Genomic DNA, 14,807 nt, shown 5'->3' with positions numbered 1-14,807 from the left:
ACAATGTGAATGTTAATGTCGAGACGCCACATTACTACAACAACAGCAATAATAAAAGCAGCAACAACATTTTTGTTGTTGCAAGTAAAACATGCAAGTCGTCGCCTCTTACAATTAAGTAGTTGCAATTTAATGGCATAAACAACAACAAAAGCAACAACAAGACAACAACGCTGCAGACTCTTAGTTGTGGTATGGGGGCAGGTATACGAGTGAAAGTGATTTATTTGCATGGCACTCATAAATTCTTAAAATAAAAATGACACTTTCACACCAAAATGGAATGAATAATGTGTAGCAAATGTGATGGGCAACAATTACAACAAAAATATAAGTATATTTGAAGAAAGAAGTGTTGTGGTATCAAAATGGAAATGGAATTAGTTTAAAGGGTGTCATATATGCAGTTTTTGGAGAGCTTTTGAAGCAGACATTTGAGGGGCATTGAATTAGAATCTTATTAAAGTAAAGAAATATTAAATTAGCTATGTAAGAAAGGTTAAGTTCGGGTGGGTCCAAACAATAAAGACTAACGGACGAGAAGACGAATTAAGAAAAAATTACGAAAATTCATAGAAAAATTATCAACAATGGAACGGGCGATAACCTTATATTCAGTGAAGGGAGTTCTTTTTGATTAAAGAGCATTAATTTCAAATAATAATCTGTTTTGACAGCTACCCGTCTAGGAAAGTCTATGACTCTAAAAGAGTACCTTATATATATTTTTATATTCTCGCAACAAATGTTGCTAAAGAGAGTATTATAGTTTTGTTCACATAACGGTTGTTTGTAACACCCAAAACTAAACGAGTTAGATATAGGGTTATATATACCAAAGTGATCAGGGTGAAGAGTGGAGTTCAAATCCGAATGTCTGTCTGTCCGTCCGTCCGTCCGTCCGTCTGTGCAAGCTGTAACTTGAGTAAAAATTAAGATATCTTGATGAAACTTGGCACACTTATTTCTTGGCATCATAGGAACGATTTTGCTTTCGAAAATGAGCAAAATCGGACCACTGCCACGCCCACAAAATGGCGAAAACCGAAAACACATAAAGTGTCATAACTAAGCCATAAATAAAGCTATGGAAATAAAATTTGGTATAAAGGATCGCACTATGAAGGGGCATATTTGGATGTAATTTTTTTTGGGGAAGTTGGCGTGGCCCCGCCCCCTACTAAGTTTTTTGTATATATCTCGCAAACCAATGAAGCTATATAAAACAAACTTTCTGCAGTCGTTTTTTTAGCCACTTCCTAATACAGTTCAAAAATGACAAAACTCGGATCATAACCACGCCCACCCCCCATACAAAAGTTGGGTTGAAAATTACTAAAAGTGGGTTAACTCACTAACGAAAAACGTAAGAAACACTAAATTTCACATAAGAAATGACAGATGAAAGCTGCACTCAGATTTTTTTACAAAATGGAAAATGGGCGTGGCTTCGCCCACTTATGGGTCAAAAACCATATCTCAGGAACTACTCGACCGATTTCAATGAAACTTGGTTTGTAATAGTTTCCTTACATCCCAATGATATGTTGTGAAAATAGGCCAAATCGCTTCACAACCACGCCCATATACCAGAACTTTGAAGACGATCTGAATCGTTTACTTTACAATATATAAAGTAAGTACTAGTGAAGATATCGGTGCAGAACTTTGCACAAATACAATGTTAATAGTGTTCTAAAAATCGCCGAAATCGGACCATAGGTTTTTAAGGCCCCATATATCGAAAACGAGGACCTCGGTGCTTCTGACCTAATATTATGGTTTCCAACTTTCAGTGGACTTTATATAATATATATGACGAATATGTGGGTCAAATTGTGTATTATATAATATAAATAAAGTTAAAGAAATAAATTGCGAGAGTATAAAATGTTCGGTTACACCCGAACTTAACCCTTCCTTACTTGTTTATTTCTTTTTTACAAAAAAATCTCATTTCAGCTTTCAGTGAGCAGTAATCTCTTCCCAAAACAAAACACTGAAGATGACAACAACGAACGCGCAATCACAAACCGTACACCAACAATAAGTAATCAAAATAACAGTAAAAATTCAAATAGCGGTAATTGTTCAACCAATGAAAGAAAAGCGAACAGTTCTAATGAATCGGCAGCTAGTGAGGCACCCGTACTGCCCGAGCGCATTAAGCAAGAACCCGATTTAGAATCGGAATGTGAGCCGCAGCAATTGAAGACCAATATTTCAAGATGCTCACCTACACCAACGACAACGCCATCGCCTTTGCCAACACCAGGGGCACCGACGCTACCAATGATGACGGCTTGCATACCACCAGCTTCGCCAAACAACAGTACATTGGAACAACATAGCGGTCCTACAGCAACACATTCGCCATTCGAGCACGCCGTACATCCACATCTGGGCTTGCCACACAACAACGCCGAGCAATCGCTAATGCAGATGCAATTACGTAAGTATTAAAGGGTGCTTTCGGACCACCATGTCACACACTCTTTTCTCCCACCTTATGTGTTCCCATTTCTCCTTGCTGCTTGAGTCCTAAACTGTGTGCCCAAACTGCACAATTTATTGTGTTTTTGTATTGTACTCGTTCGTATTCCTTCCCGATTCTAACGCGTTTAGTATCCTCACTTCCGCATGATACCATGCAATCTATGCAACTGCATTATGGTAATGCCCATTACCATCACCACTATCATCACCAACAACAACAACAACACTCGACATCGCATACACACCAACAACAACAATTGTCATCACATAAATCTTTGCTGCCCGCAGATGCGCATCGTTTCCCGACCGGCCCTTTGGACTTTCAACAGGCCTTGATGTCGGTCGGTCCACCGAGCTTGAATGCCGACGCTGCTGCTGCTGCGAATCAGAAACATTTTTGTCACGTTTGTCGTCGAAACTTCAGTTCGAGTTCGGCGCTTCAGATCCACATGCGTACGCATACTGGGGATAAGCCGTTCCAGTGCAATGTGTGTCAGAAGGCCTTCACAACGAAGGGAAATTTGAAGGTAAGTGGAACTAGTGTTTCTGTTATATTTGTCTATATGTCGGTTCCATGTCAGGAAGGGGTGTTCAGGAGATTTTAAAATTGTAGGAAAAGTTGATTTAGATAGTGATAAATGGGTAAGAATCTAGACTAAGAACCATGGTACGAGGAGGATTTATAGACACCGACACAGTACATGTATCCAGGATAGTTAAAGACATGTTTTGATTTTTGGGAACCAATATATATTACGATATTTTTACGAAAGAGAACTAAAATTCTATAGCTCTAACATAAGTCCACCCTCCTATAATCCTTTCAAATAGGTCCATATGGGCACTCATATGTGGACAAACCCCACATCAAGACGTGGTAGACGAATGTCACTTGAGTTACCATTACATCGACCAGGGAGTATGCCAAGCGAGACGGATTTCATGCAGAGACGTCCCGAACTATTTTTCCCATACTTGCCGCCTTTCTTTAACGGATTACCACCAAAGGTAAGTACCATTGCTAGTCTTTAAGAATATATACAAAAGAGATTGTCGAAAAAAATCAGAAAAAATATAGAAGGAATATGACTAAGATATATTTGATAGTACAAATCTCCGAAACCTAAATTACTTCCAATAACTCACATAAATACCTTTACTAACACCCCCAACACAGCCTGGTGATCTAAGCCCCGGCGCATTTCCGAACCTAACACCACCACATTTTCCGAATGGCGCAAGTGCTGGCAAATATCCACCAGGACTCTTGGGGCTGCCACCATTTCTTGCACCGCCTTATAATTTCCCAGGCATGCCATCGCATGGAGAGCACGGACAAGGTGATAACAGTAAATCACCTACACCGACAAGAGATGATAGTCGGCGTTTGGAGAGTCCTTCACGCGGTTCAGCCTTAGAAACGACAGCGCCTTGGCTTATGTTGGGTAAAATTAAAACCGAGAACAATCAAAATGACGAGTTATCAACGACACCGACGAGTAGTTGTAATCAAATGGATGAGTTGCACAACGAAGTGCAACATATAGTAGATTAGAAGTGGAGATTTAAACATTAAAATTGTTGAGATTTTTAATTTAGGAGAGCGGGTAGAGTGTGGGTTGAAAAGTGATGCGAATGGACAAGAAGGCAAGGGTTCTTTGATAATTTCATATAGATTCGTAGCTTTAGATATTTGGATCCTGATATCTCAAAATTTTTTACTTCCCCTACAATAGATATGACCGAATTTCTCGATTTCCGGAATTAAGAAAGTTGTGGTCCAGGAATCTATATTTTAGATATATCTTCCTTTCAGTGTAAGAAATTTGAAAGAACTAATAATAAACAACGGCGCTGTGAGAGGAAGAGCTGAATTCGAAAAGCAGATAGGTCTATAAAACATGAGAGGAAGTCCTAAGAAGTTGTTTCACGATCCAGCGATACTTGTTTTATAAAAATCTCATATATTCTTCTGATAGCTTGATTCTCTGAACATTTAAGATATTTTACTTCTTCATAGAAGCTTTTGACGCTTGGGAAATTGAAACTTTCTGGACTATCCTTGCCACTGCAAAATACTTAGTCTTCTTTCTAAGCAGCTATATCTTGAAAATAGGTCACAATTGATGTCTGGTAGAAATATTTATGGGAGAACGGGGATCCTCTGCTTCCGGATCTAAGCTGATCATAGTTAGAATGGCTTCAAGAATTTTTGCAAAATTCTTCGGGGAAGTTCTGAGCTCTTTCTTTTGACCTTTCAACCCACTCTCACCCATTTATTTATGCGGCATTTTACTCTCAAGAGAGAAAAGTGAATGTAAAATTTATTTTTTAATGAGTAGTAAAACTGAAAACATGGTTTTTGTGGAGTACATATCGTAAAAAGTTAAAATGCTTAATAATTATTGCTACTAAATTATGAACACATGAATATTGTAATTAAATAGAATTTAAACAAAAAACCGAATAGTGAACGGTGTAATTTGGTGGCTAAAAAGCTTAGGCATGAATATGATATTGAATAATGTAAGGAGATTAAATTAGTGCGTAGCGTTTAAAGCGAGCGATTTAGTTGTAGGTTAGAGGGCAAGGTGAAAATAATTAAGAAATAATAATTAAATTATAATCTAGTATGAGACGCATGTATGCATTTAAGTGGCATTAACTTACTGTACAGTTAGCATGTAATAGGTATATAGATATATATAATATTATATTGAATAAAAGTAATTACTTAGTACTTAGCACTTAATTATTTATGTAGTCAAGATATAAAGTGGCAATTACCAGCAACGATTTATGAAAACACTATATTTAAGTCAGACATACATACTACATACAAACACACACTTTGAATGTGAAAACAAGCGTGCAATGCAATTTATAAATATGTAACTGTAAGGGGAATCAAATGCGAAATAATTGAAAATATAATAAAATAAAAATAAATTATTGATTAAAATTTAATTTGGTTTATTATTATTTAAAATTTTTGTATTTTTTCAGATTTTTTTTTTTAATTTTTATAATTTTTGTAATTCAAATGCCAAATTACTAAATATTACGTCCTTCACATTACCTTCATTCACCAACACTCTAAATGTAGGCAACGAACGAAGAGAATATTCAAAATCATTGCTTACATCTTGGCAATTTGTATCATTATTACCGGATTGGAATCGTTTGGTAGTTCCCTTGTGATTTCGTCGTTTACTCATGATGAGCGGGACCTTTGTTTAATGTAAGAACAGCTTATAACTGTTTTCAGAATACATGGGTCTATATATTGATAATTGATAACGAAACCTTTGATATATTATGGTTAGTGGCATAAACTGTTATATAAGGCCTTGGATAGACTACTCTTCCGACCAAAATAAAATGATGCTGCTCGCTTTATTAATAATAACAAATCTCACGGAGTATTTATCTATGAAAAAACTGTTTTTTTAAATACAATTTCGTATAGGCTTCTTAATTTTATCGAAAGTTGGCACTTAAAATGGAGAAGCTCGACGAAGTCATATGTTGAGTGGGTTAAATGTTATGGCAAGAAATACCGGTGTATTTTTTGAATTTTTAAGGATGGGAAATTTAAATATTGATAGAAGTAAATATAAACACGTTCTTAACACCTCTTCTTTAGACATTTGATAAGTCAAAACTCTCTCGAATGAATTGACCTCTTTCCCAGAAGATTTCATTTACTTTGAGGATTTGACAGCCTTTGTATTGTCATTTATATTCCGATACCTGCCGACACAGACAAGGATGGATATGAATTTAATATCTTTACCAACCCAAAGACCTTTGATCTGATCTTTACGCTGTACAATAGTGATTTAATAGAAGAAAGTATAAACAAGATCTAAACACTTCTTTTTTTATGCCTTTGGTTGGTCACAACTCTCTCGAATGAATTGACCTCTTTCCCAGAAGATTTCATTTACTTTGCGGATTTGACAGCCTAAGTATTGTCATTTATATTCCGATATCTCCGAAAAGGATGAATATACCATCCCAGAGTCTTGTGATCTGACCCTTACTCTCTACAATAGTATTCTAATTGATTTTACACATAAAGGCAGGGAGAAGAATACTGTACGCGACTGATATGCAGATGACTGTTATATAGATAATACGAACCTTATAACCTATGATTTGAAGGTTTCTGAGCTTGGTTTAAAAAAATTTCCTAACCAAAAAATGTTCATAGAGCGATAGCAGAAAATTAAGAAAAGGGAACTCAAACTACGCTCAAAGAAAATAAATGTTTCATAGAGAGTAACATGGGAGAAAATGGTCATAACAGTTAGGGTCTTTAATGGCAGTCTTCTCCGTAAGTAAAGACCAATTGTCACTCCTCCAGTGAATTTCAGTTTATTATTTAATATATTTTCATTATTTTATATTTAAATTATCACTATACCCACTGGGTGGTTCGATAGAGTCTACTCTGATCGGTAAATCGATGTTTTTTCGAAAATGAAAGTGCTTGAATGATATTATGTCAAACAAAAAAATATAGTTGGAGTAGATTTTAAGTGCTAGATCTTGAGTTATGATTCAGATTGATAAACAAGGGTGAGGTGTGAAGCCTTATTAGAACCTGTGGAGTGGTAAATGAGTATACGAGTATGAGAACCCTTATTCTACGTAAAACCTGAAAACAATCTATGAGTTCGTCGAATTATAAAAATCGAAAAGAAAATTTGAAAATAAAATTTGTTTATAGTTTTTAGTATTTTATTTTAAAAATTTGAATTTTTTAGCAAAATAAAGCTAAAAATCACTCACTTACAAACACACATACACCCACATGCATATAAATAAGAACACCCTTAGTATATGTATATTTAATGAAGAGACGAAACGCAAGTGCTGGATATAAATAAATCATAAAAAATATGTATTGGTAAGTGGGAATAAAGAACAGAAGGAATGTGAATAAATAATAAAGAAAATGATAATTTATTGTGCAAAATCAAGCAATAATTTGAATTTTAATCACAACCTAACATGGTGGACATATTGTAGGTCATTGAAGACTTGCTACATAATTAACACAAGACGGTGGGGCATAAATCTTGCAGACGACAATCGAAGGCAGTTCAATGGATTTATGAGTGACACACAGCAAGTGGGTAAGTATATGTAATTTAATGAAGCAATGCTATTGCTGTAAGTGCCACATGTTGCCAACAATATATTTGTGCCTGACACAATTATAGCTGGCTCGCATACATATAGCGGCATTCATATGCATATGGTTGCGCCCCATTTGCAACGTAATGGATATTCCAAAAATTTCGTCTGCACTTTAACGCGCGCCGCGACAGCACGCGCCCCAAACGCCTACTTTGCCACGCGCATACATATAGTGGCGAAGTTGCCACAGTTGGTTGTATGTTGCATGTGTGTGTGGCATGCTGGCTGTGGCACATACATCATCTTCAACAACTATTAAGCGCGGCATTCCAAACACTTCATAATGTTGCAACACACAACTCGAGTGTCCCCCCAACACAATGGGGTTGCAATGCCACAAAATATATATGCATATATATGTACATAACGGTTGTTAACTGCACTCAGCGTATTTGTTAAATATTTTACGCATTTGCCACCCAAAAATTTTGCGCCAACATATAGACACATCTCAAAAGCCCGACCAGCTGGTAGCGGCACTTCATCATAACAGGCGTTTCTAGCGTGTGGCAGTCAGTGTTGCGCCTGCTGTCGCAAAGCAGATGTGCTAAATGCCGCGGAATTTTATTTAATTTTATAAAATTTTCTGCACAAAAAATTTATTTTTGTTGTTGCTCTGTCAGTGACAGGCGAGCTTCCCTAACAGCGAGCGCTGTGCGTACTCCCCATCTGCTGCTGCTTTTCTTTTACTGTCGGCTGAGTGCTAGCTGTTGGCTGCTGGCTGTTGGCTGATCTCTGGGTGAGCGCACTGAATAAATTATAATTTCTAGACCGAGACATCTTCATGTCTGCGTAAATTAAAAATAAAAAAAAAATATATATAATTTTTTATTGTTTGTTGCTCTTGTTGTTGTTGTAATCTGTGTAAGCACCAACAGCAAATACTTGAATTATTTGCCGGCACAGTCGGAAATTTAATTTGCATGCAAGTGTGAAATAAATTTGATAAATACTTCTGTCCATACAATTACATTTATATATATATAAATCTATGTGTGTGTATATAGATCTTATGAAGGAAGGAAAGTAAATTATTTAATTGAAACGAGATTTTAATTTTAATTTTAATAGAATAATTGAAAGTCAAGAGTGGAAAAAAACCATTTAAGAAGTAATGAAGTTTGAAAAAATGTTGAGGAATTTTAAATGATTTATTTATATATAGAAATGTACTTCAAGAAGTCGGGCACTTGCAAATTTTTGCTTTGCTGTACAGATTTGAAGGTTGAGTCGTCTTTCAACAGATCAGTAGTATACTTCATATCGCACTTAATACCCAAGTAAGATATAAGAAACAGAAGTTGCAGCTATTAAAGTTCCAGTGTGTTCACCTGAGGAGTTAGGTGGGTATCAGAGGCTAAAAACAGGGGTATTGTTACATTTTTTTATATACACATTCATGTGCTTCATTTAAACAATTCAGCGTATCAAAGACAAATGTTTCAACAGTATTTTGTGAAATTTTTGTTTAAAAACTCAGCCATTGGCATCTCATCTCCCGTGGCGTGTTCATAAAAAAAGGTTTTGCGGCGGACATCATAACTCATGATTGGTTCATCCAAAATCAATAAACCAAAAAAAAAAATTTTCGATATTCCATGGATAAATCTAATTATTGAACGAAGGAAAAACGAATATATTGAATTTTTAACATAATTTAAACCTAAAAACTCACTTTTATGTTCAAATTTTCGGCATATATTGACTCGAATGAAATATTAATAATAACAATATAAAAAATCCTTCGTTCATTAACTAGATAGTGTTATTCCAAAGAGATGGGCAAAATTTTAACAAAATCGTTTCATAACTTTTCGAGAAATCATGTCCACCGACTCAAAAAATTGAATATTGAGATAAATGTGTTAAAAGTTTTACATTTGTTCTGACGTGGCCTGATGTGCAGAAACCAAAGGGTATATCTCTTAGAATATTCTTCGAATGATTTGATATTTTTGGATAACATTTTAAACATATTGCACTATTTAATAATATAATTTTTTTTTTTTTTAATTTTGAAATTTTGAAACCAACCTAACCGCTTAATTATGTGAGAAATTTCAGTGGAAACGAAGTGGGACTCAGTTGGCCTTTGTTTTTTATCGATCCCGCCATTATAAGCCGAGCCTCGTCTCCGACGTTTAAGGGTTCAAAATTCTTGCTGTTATTACATTCCTTCTCTCAGAGGTGATCGACTTTACATAAAATACCCTAGCATAGAATCCCACAAAACAAATTTACTCTAATAGACGTCGAGAACCCCTTGTTCTTTCGAAAATTTTGTAGGTTAGTCGATGATAACCAAATCTTGGACTCTACAACTGACAGATAAACCCAATTTCCAAGTTACCCATTCTAAGTATAAAGCTTACTGTATTCGAGTAAATCCAAAAATATGCCAACTAGCCACCTCAGGAAACATTTTTGTAGTAATCCATCCAAACAACAGACGACGCCTTATAGAGGTTACTTTGGGTCAGATATTGTTACTTGCTTTCTCATTGACTTCTGCGGCGATCAAAACGAGAACTGATTTAAAGGTTTCGAACGTCGGAAACAAAATCCGCACACCTTCATTCGGTTGGAAGAAGTCAGAAAGGTCAGGCATGAATGAAATCTTACCTAGAGTTCGATGTCTTCATGGATATGTTATCAACGGAAGATGTCAGATATGCCTCGTAAGGTAGTTTAGGGAGTTTCAATGTATAAAAAGTATGAAGAGAACTCACCACTTGCTTAATGTTTGAATAATTGGTCTCGTTACCTCTTATGATTGCCTTTTTTGTAGAATCTTGTTTGTGTAAAAATCGCTGAATAGCTTAGAGTAGCTTTGCATAGTTGATAATGACAAGCTCCAAAATGATTTCCGTAAGAATTGCATTTTCGTTTAAGGCCCTCAACCAAACGTTAGGGCCCCCTCTGATAATACCGAGAACATTAAAAAGTTGAGTAAATATTGGCACTAGCAATTCCTCATGTAGTTTCACTACTGGTGAGAGAATTGATATTGGTCAACAAGATTTCAAAACTTTTTGGGTTGACAGTAACAGAGCCGAGTTGTATGGTATTTCGAACTATCGCTGGATTACTTCTCTCTATCGCCCTTCTTTCTGTCATACAATGACGCATACTTTGGATGTGGGCCCCACACCTTGTATAGAAAACTATAAGAGCTTTAAAGTCTAAGAAAACTACTTTCTGAACACCGAAAGCATCAGTGAACTATGTAGAATCTGCTTTAATTGGAAAAATTCTGATTTATGTTAAGCCTTAGCCACTTTTGCGAATATAGTTTTATGACTACTTGTCCAAAAATAATTATGATTTCATAAAAATCACCCCTATAGAGTACACCTCTCCAGAAATTCACAGAAAAATAATTAAGACAATAAAAAGCAAAATTCCAAGTATTGCTACATGAATTATTAATAACGGCATATTAATAAATAGCAAGCGCTAGCATGGAAAAGCACTTAAAAGTGCAACACAATGAGCAACAGCCCTCTTCTGACATAACCTTCAACCAACAACCTGCGCACATATTATTGGGCCATAATGCGATGCAAAATTTAACACGACGCGTCTCGCTGAACGCATACGAAAAAAATAGCAAAAAAGCAAATATGAAGATGACGAAGTGAAATGCAAAATTAAGCAATAAATGTTGCAAATGCATATTACATGTCTACCGTCGCGGTTGCTGCTGCTGCTGCTGCGGTGGCACATCTGTCTCATGATAATTTTCGATTTTCCACCAAGTTGCATTTTTCCCGAGAAAAATAATTTATTTCAACGTCATATTTCATAAGCGTGGAGAACACGGACGCAAATGAGTAAGTGGCAAGTGGAATATGGGAGCTGAGAGGTGGCGGTGGGTGGGTGGTGTGTCACAGACAAGCAAATGTGGAACAGATATGGACTCATAATTGCTGCTTGTCATTGACATAGACGATTACGCAGACGAGAAGTCGGGCAAGGGGTTCAAGGGAGTGCTACTTAGAGTCTACCTCCTGGCGCGAAGTGACACCAGACACGCAACAAAGCGCGGCAATGCGACAACAAACGGGTGAAGAAGTTGGTGGCCAGACAGACACACAGACCAACTGATGATGGCGTGGCAGCGATTTATGCATAATTTTTTGTTGGTTAACATATTTGCCAGGGCATTTTTCATATACACGTTTCTAATATGTCGGAGAGCCCAGCCATTTGTTGCATTTAATACATGTGGCATGCAATTTGTTTGATCTTTATGACTAATTAACAGTCTGGCGGTGGTGATGGCAGTGGCAAGGAGTTGACTTGCTGGCTGGCAATGCGTCGCAGCTGCAGAGGCAAGTATGAATTCTAACAAAATGCAGTGTTGCAAGGTGTCACAGGGTGGTAAGCGGCTGTGGAGCCGTGAATTATGAAATGAACATGCAAAAAATTAGCGCTTATGAAAATTGAAAAGTATATATGTGCATGCAACATACCGCCAAGTATTGCAACATGCCGACTGTCTGCCACATTTGGCACATTTGATGTATGCGCTGTGCTTTGATGTTGCGGCATGTGGCATAATTGGCTGGTTGGTGGCGCCTAGTTGTCTGTAATTGGGTGAAATTAATTTGGCATTAATTTGGAGTTTGTGGCAAGTGGAAAAAATAAAATATTTTCTTAAAAAAATACAAAAATTAGACAAAGCCGAGTCGCTTGCGTGCTTTCTGCCAGATGAAGTCATTTGTGGCATGCGGCATGGCATATTTATCGATAATTGTGCGAAAGCAGCAAATGCCTTGCTGTTGCAAATACACTTGCAGCATGTGTTGCACGTGTTGTATGTGTTGCACATATATTCTGCGCTTGTATGCAACACAACTATTTGCAACAAAAGCGCGACAAATGAAATTTTATTGATATCACAAATTTTACACTAATTGCTGCAAGTTGCAAGTGGCAACATGTACCTATAGTGATTTTTTACTGCTTCTTTTTTACAATACTGCTACTATCTGATCAGCACAGCGTAGGAAAAGAAAAATTTTGCAACAAAACAATATTACGCTGCATGCAACATAGCAACTACTTGCAACCTGTATATCACTGCGATCAATTTGGCCACAGTCACCAGCAGCAGCACTTGCCACAATGGCCGTACAACGTTTTTGTCCTTTGCAACCGCACCTATTGGGTGCAATCTGCTTTACAATGTTGCATATAAACATGTTGCAAGTATTCATACCTATTTTGTTGCCACATACATGTATATGCGTTACCTACCACCTTCGGCCGCTTGTCGTTTCGATTTTTGCCTCAATTACTCTGCTCGTTTGTTTTACTGTTGGAATCTTCAATCAGCTTGCAACAACAACAACAAGAATAATATAACTCTCACGCGGCCAAATAGTCAGTTAGTTGTCCAACAGTCTTCCAGATTTCTGCTTGCCTTCACTGTTGTGGCGTTGTCCTAGACATCACGTGTCTTCTACGCCTATTGGGCGCTACTTGCCACTTGCCTCACTTGCCTACTGCACTATATGCCACGCTTTATTGTTTGTATTCTCATACCTCTGCTTTTACTTCGAGTACTACCAGTAGTTGCACGTATGTTAGTATAGCATATATGTAGGTATGTACGAAGAAAATGGAATACTCATGTTAACTGTTAAAGTTGCACGTATATTATTTGTTGTTTATGAGCGTTACATGAGCTACAACAAAGCGAAAGAATTCGTGTGTACTACTATTTTATGAGAGAAATCATATCAACAGAGTGTCAAATACAATATTACTCATAGTAACCCTTCCCACTCTTCTTCAAAAGCAGTTGGGTCGTGGTCTGGGTTGTTTCAGATATGATCCCTTATTATTTATAGGATTATAGAATACTGCTTTCTGACTTCGGAACGTATCATTCTCTTTGGTTTATGCCTTGAAACACCAGATATATTACAGAGAGACTTTCTGAAAGATTTACAAACTCTCTCATTCTCTCTCTCCCCCTTGCTACCGAGACATACATTACTTTCTTCCAAGAGTTTGATCTCTTTTGAGCTCAAAAAGTTGTAAGGATAGAATATAAGGTTCGAGGTTGTAATCATTTCATCTATATTTCTAAACTCTCTTAGAAGAACTTTTCTCTCTTTAAAATTTTATTTTCTGAAAAAATTCTTCAAAATTATTCATTTTAAAATAAAAAGCTTTCTGTAATATTTGTTAAGCCCACAAATAATAAAACCATATGGATAATTTAAACTCTTTTTCATACACATATTTACTTTTCCGGCTCTCCACCACAACTATTTGCTTGGGACCCTTGTCGGTTCATATACTCATATTGTATATTTGTACACAAGTGATGTGGTCAAAACAATATTCCGGGCCATAAAGGCCCAAGTACTGTTGTGTAAATCTTTGAATGTGGCAAGCAACCGTACTCACAGTTGCAAGCGGCAACCTGCAACAAGGCCACGCAAATAGATAAACTCGTACAAGTTAAAGATTTCGTTTGCCAAATAAAATAAAAAATGAAGGAACTACAAAGAAATCGTTGCTTACGAAAGCTTGCTAGAGACGCTTTGATACAGCAGCGCGCAGAAAACGCAGTCAAGTCGAGTTATATAACAGTAAGTTTGATCAAACGGAGGATTCATATTATTCCCATATGTAGAAGAAGGAGTGGCAAGAAACGATTCTTCTCCACATGGTACAATCAGCTCATGACTCCCGGTTTTAGACCATGTTCTCTCTGGGTAGCCAACAAACAGCCGTTTGGAGGTGAGCTAAAGTGAGAAGATGAATCTGCTTCTGTGGTTGTGCGTAGCGTTTGGGACTCAGCACATAAAAACGAGTCACCCAATGAAAAAACGAAAAAGCCTCGGATAAGAAACCCCCCTTTTCGATGACGACCCCTGCAAACATTTTAAAAATCATGATTTACGGGAATGCACCTGGAATTTCCGGTCCTTTAATTGGGAAGTTGTCTCTGCCCAGCTGGTTGATGTCCTTATACGACTAAAGGCTGACATCACGGCCATCCAAGAAGTGCAATGGACGGGACAAGGACGGAAGAAGGTTGATCCTTGTGATATCTATATCTACTACACCGGCCATATAAATGA

General features: G+C 36.9%; 1 protein-coding gene across 5 annotated transcripts in view; it reads left to right on the top strand.

Annotated features, from left to right (window-relative positions):
• The window catches only part of LOC105216277 (homeotic protein spalt-major), a 52,638-nt gene extending 45,186 nt beyond the window's left edge, over positions 1-7,452 (top strand). For 4 of the 5 annotated variants that reach the window (XM_054227037.1, XM_054227035.1, XM_054227036.1 and 1 more), the window contains exons 5-8: positions 1,963-2,452; positions 2,626-3,023; positions 3,328-3,504; positions 3,674-7,452. In XM_054227037.1, the coding sequence (XP_054083012.1) occupies positions 1,963-2,452; positions 2,626-3,023; positions 3,328-3,504; positions 3,674-4,051 (1,443 nt within the window). In that variant the 3' untranslated portion in view covers positions 4,052-7,452. The remainder of the gene's footprint in view (positions 1-1,962; positions 2,453-2,625; positions 3,024-3,327; positions 3,505-3,673) is intronic. The other variant, XM_054227038.1, reaches the window with a different exon arrangement.
• The last annotated feature ends 7,355 nt before the right edge of the window (positions 7,453-14,807 follow it).

This window comes from Zeugodacus cucurbitae, chromosome 3, assembly GCF_028554725.1.
Source record: "Zeugodacus cucurbitae isolate PBARC_wt_2022May chromosome 3, idZeuCucr1.2, whole genome shotgun sequence".
In the NCBI taxonomy this organism is placed as follows: Eukaryota; Metazoa; Arthropoda; class Insecta; order Diptera; family Tephritidae; genus Zeugodacus; species Zeugodacus cucurbitae.
Note: the sequence above shows the minus strand (reverse complement) of the source record. Positions and strands in the feature narration are given on the sequence as shown.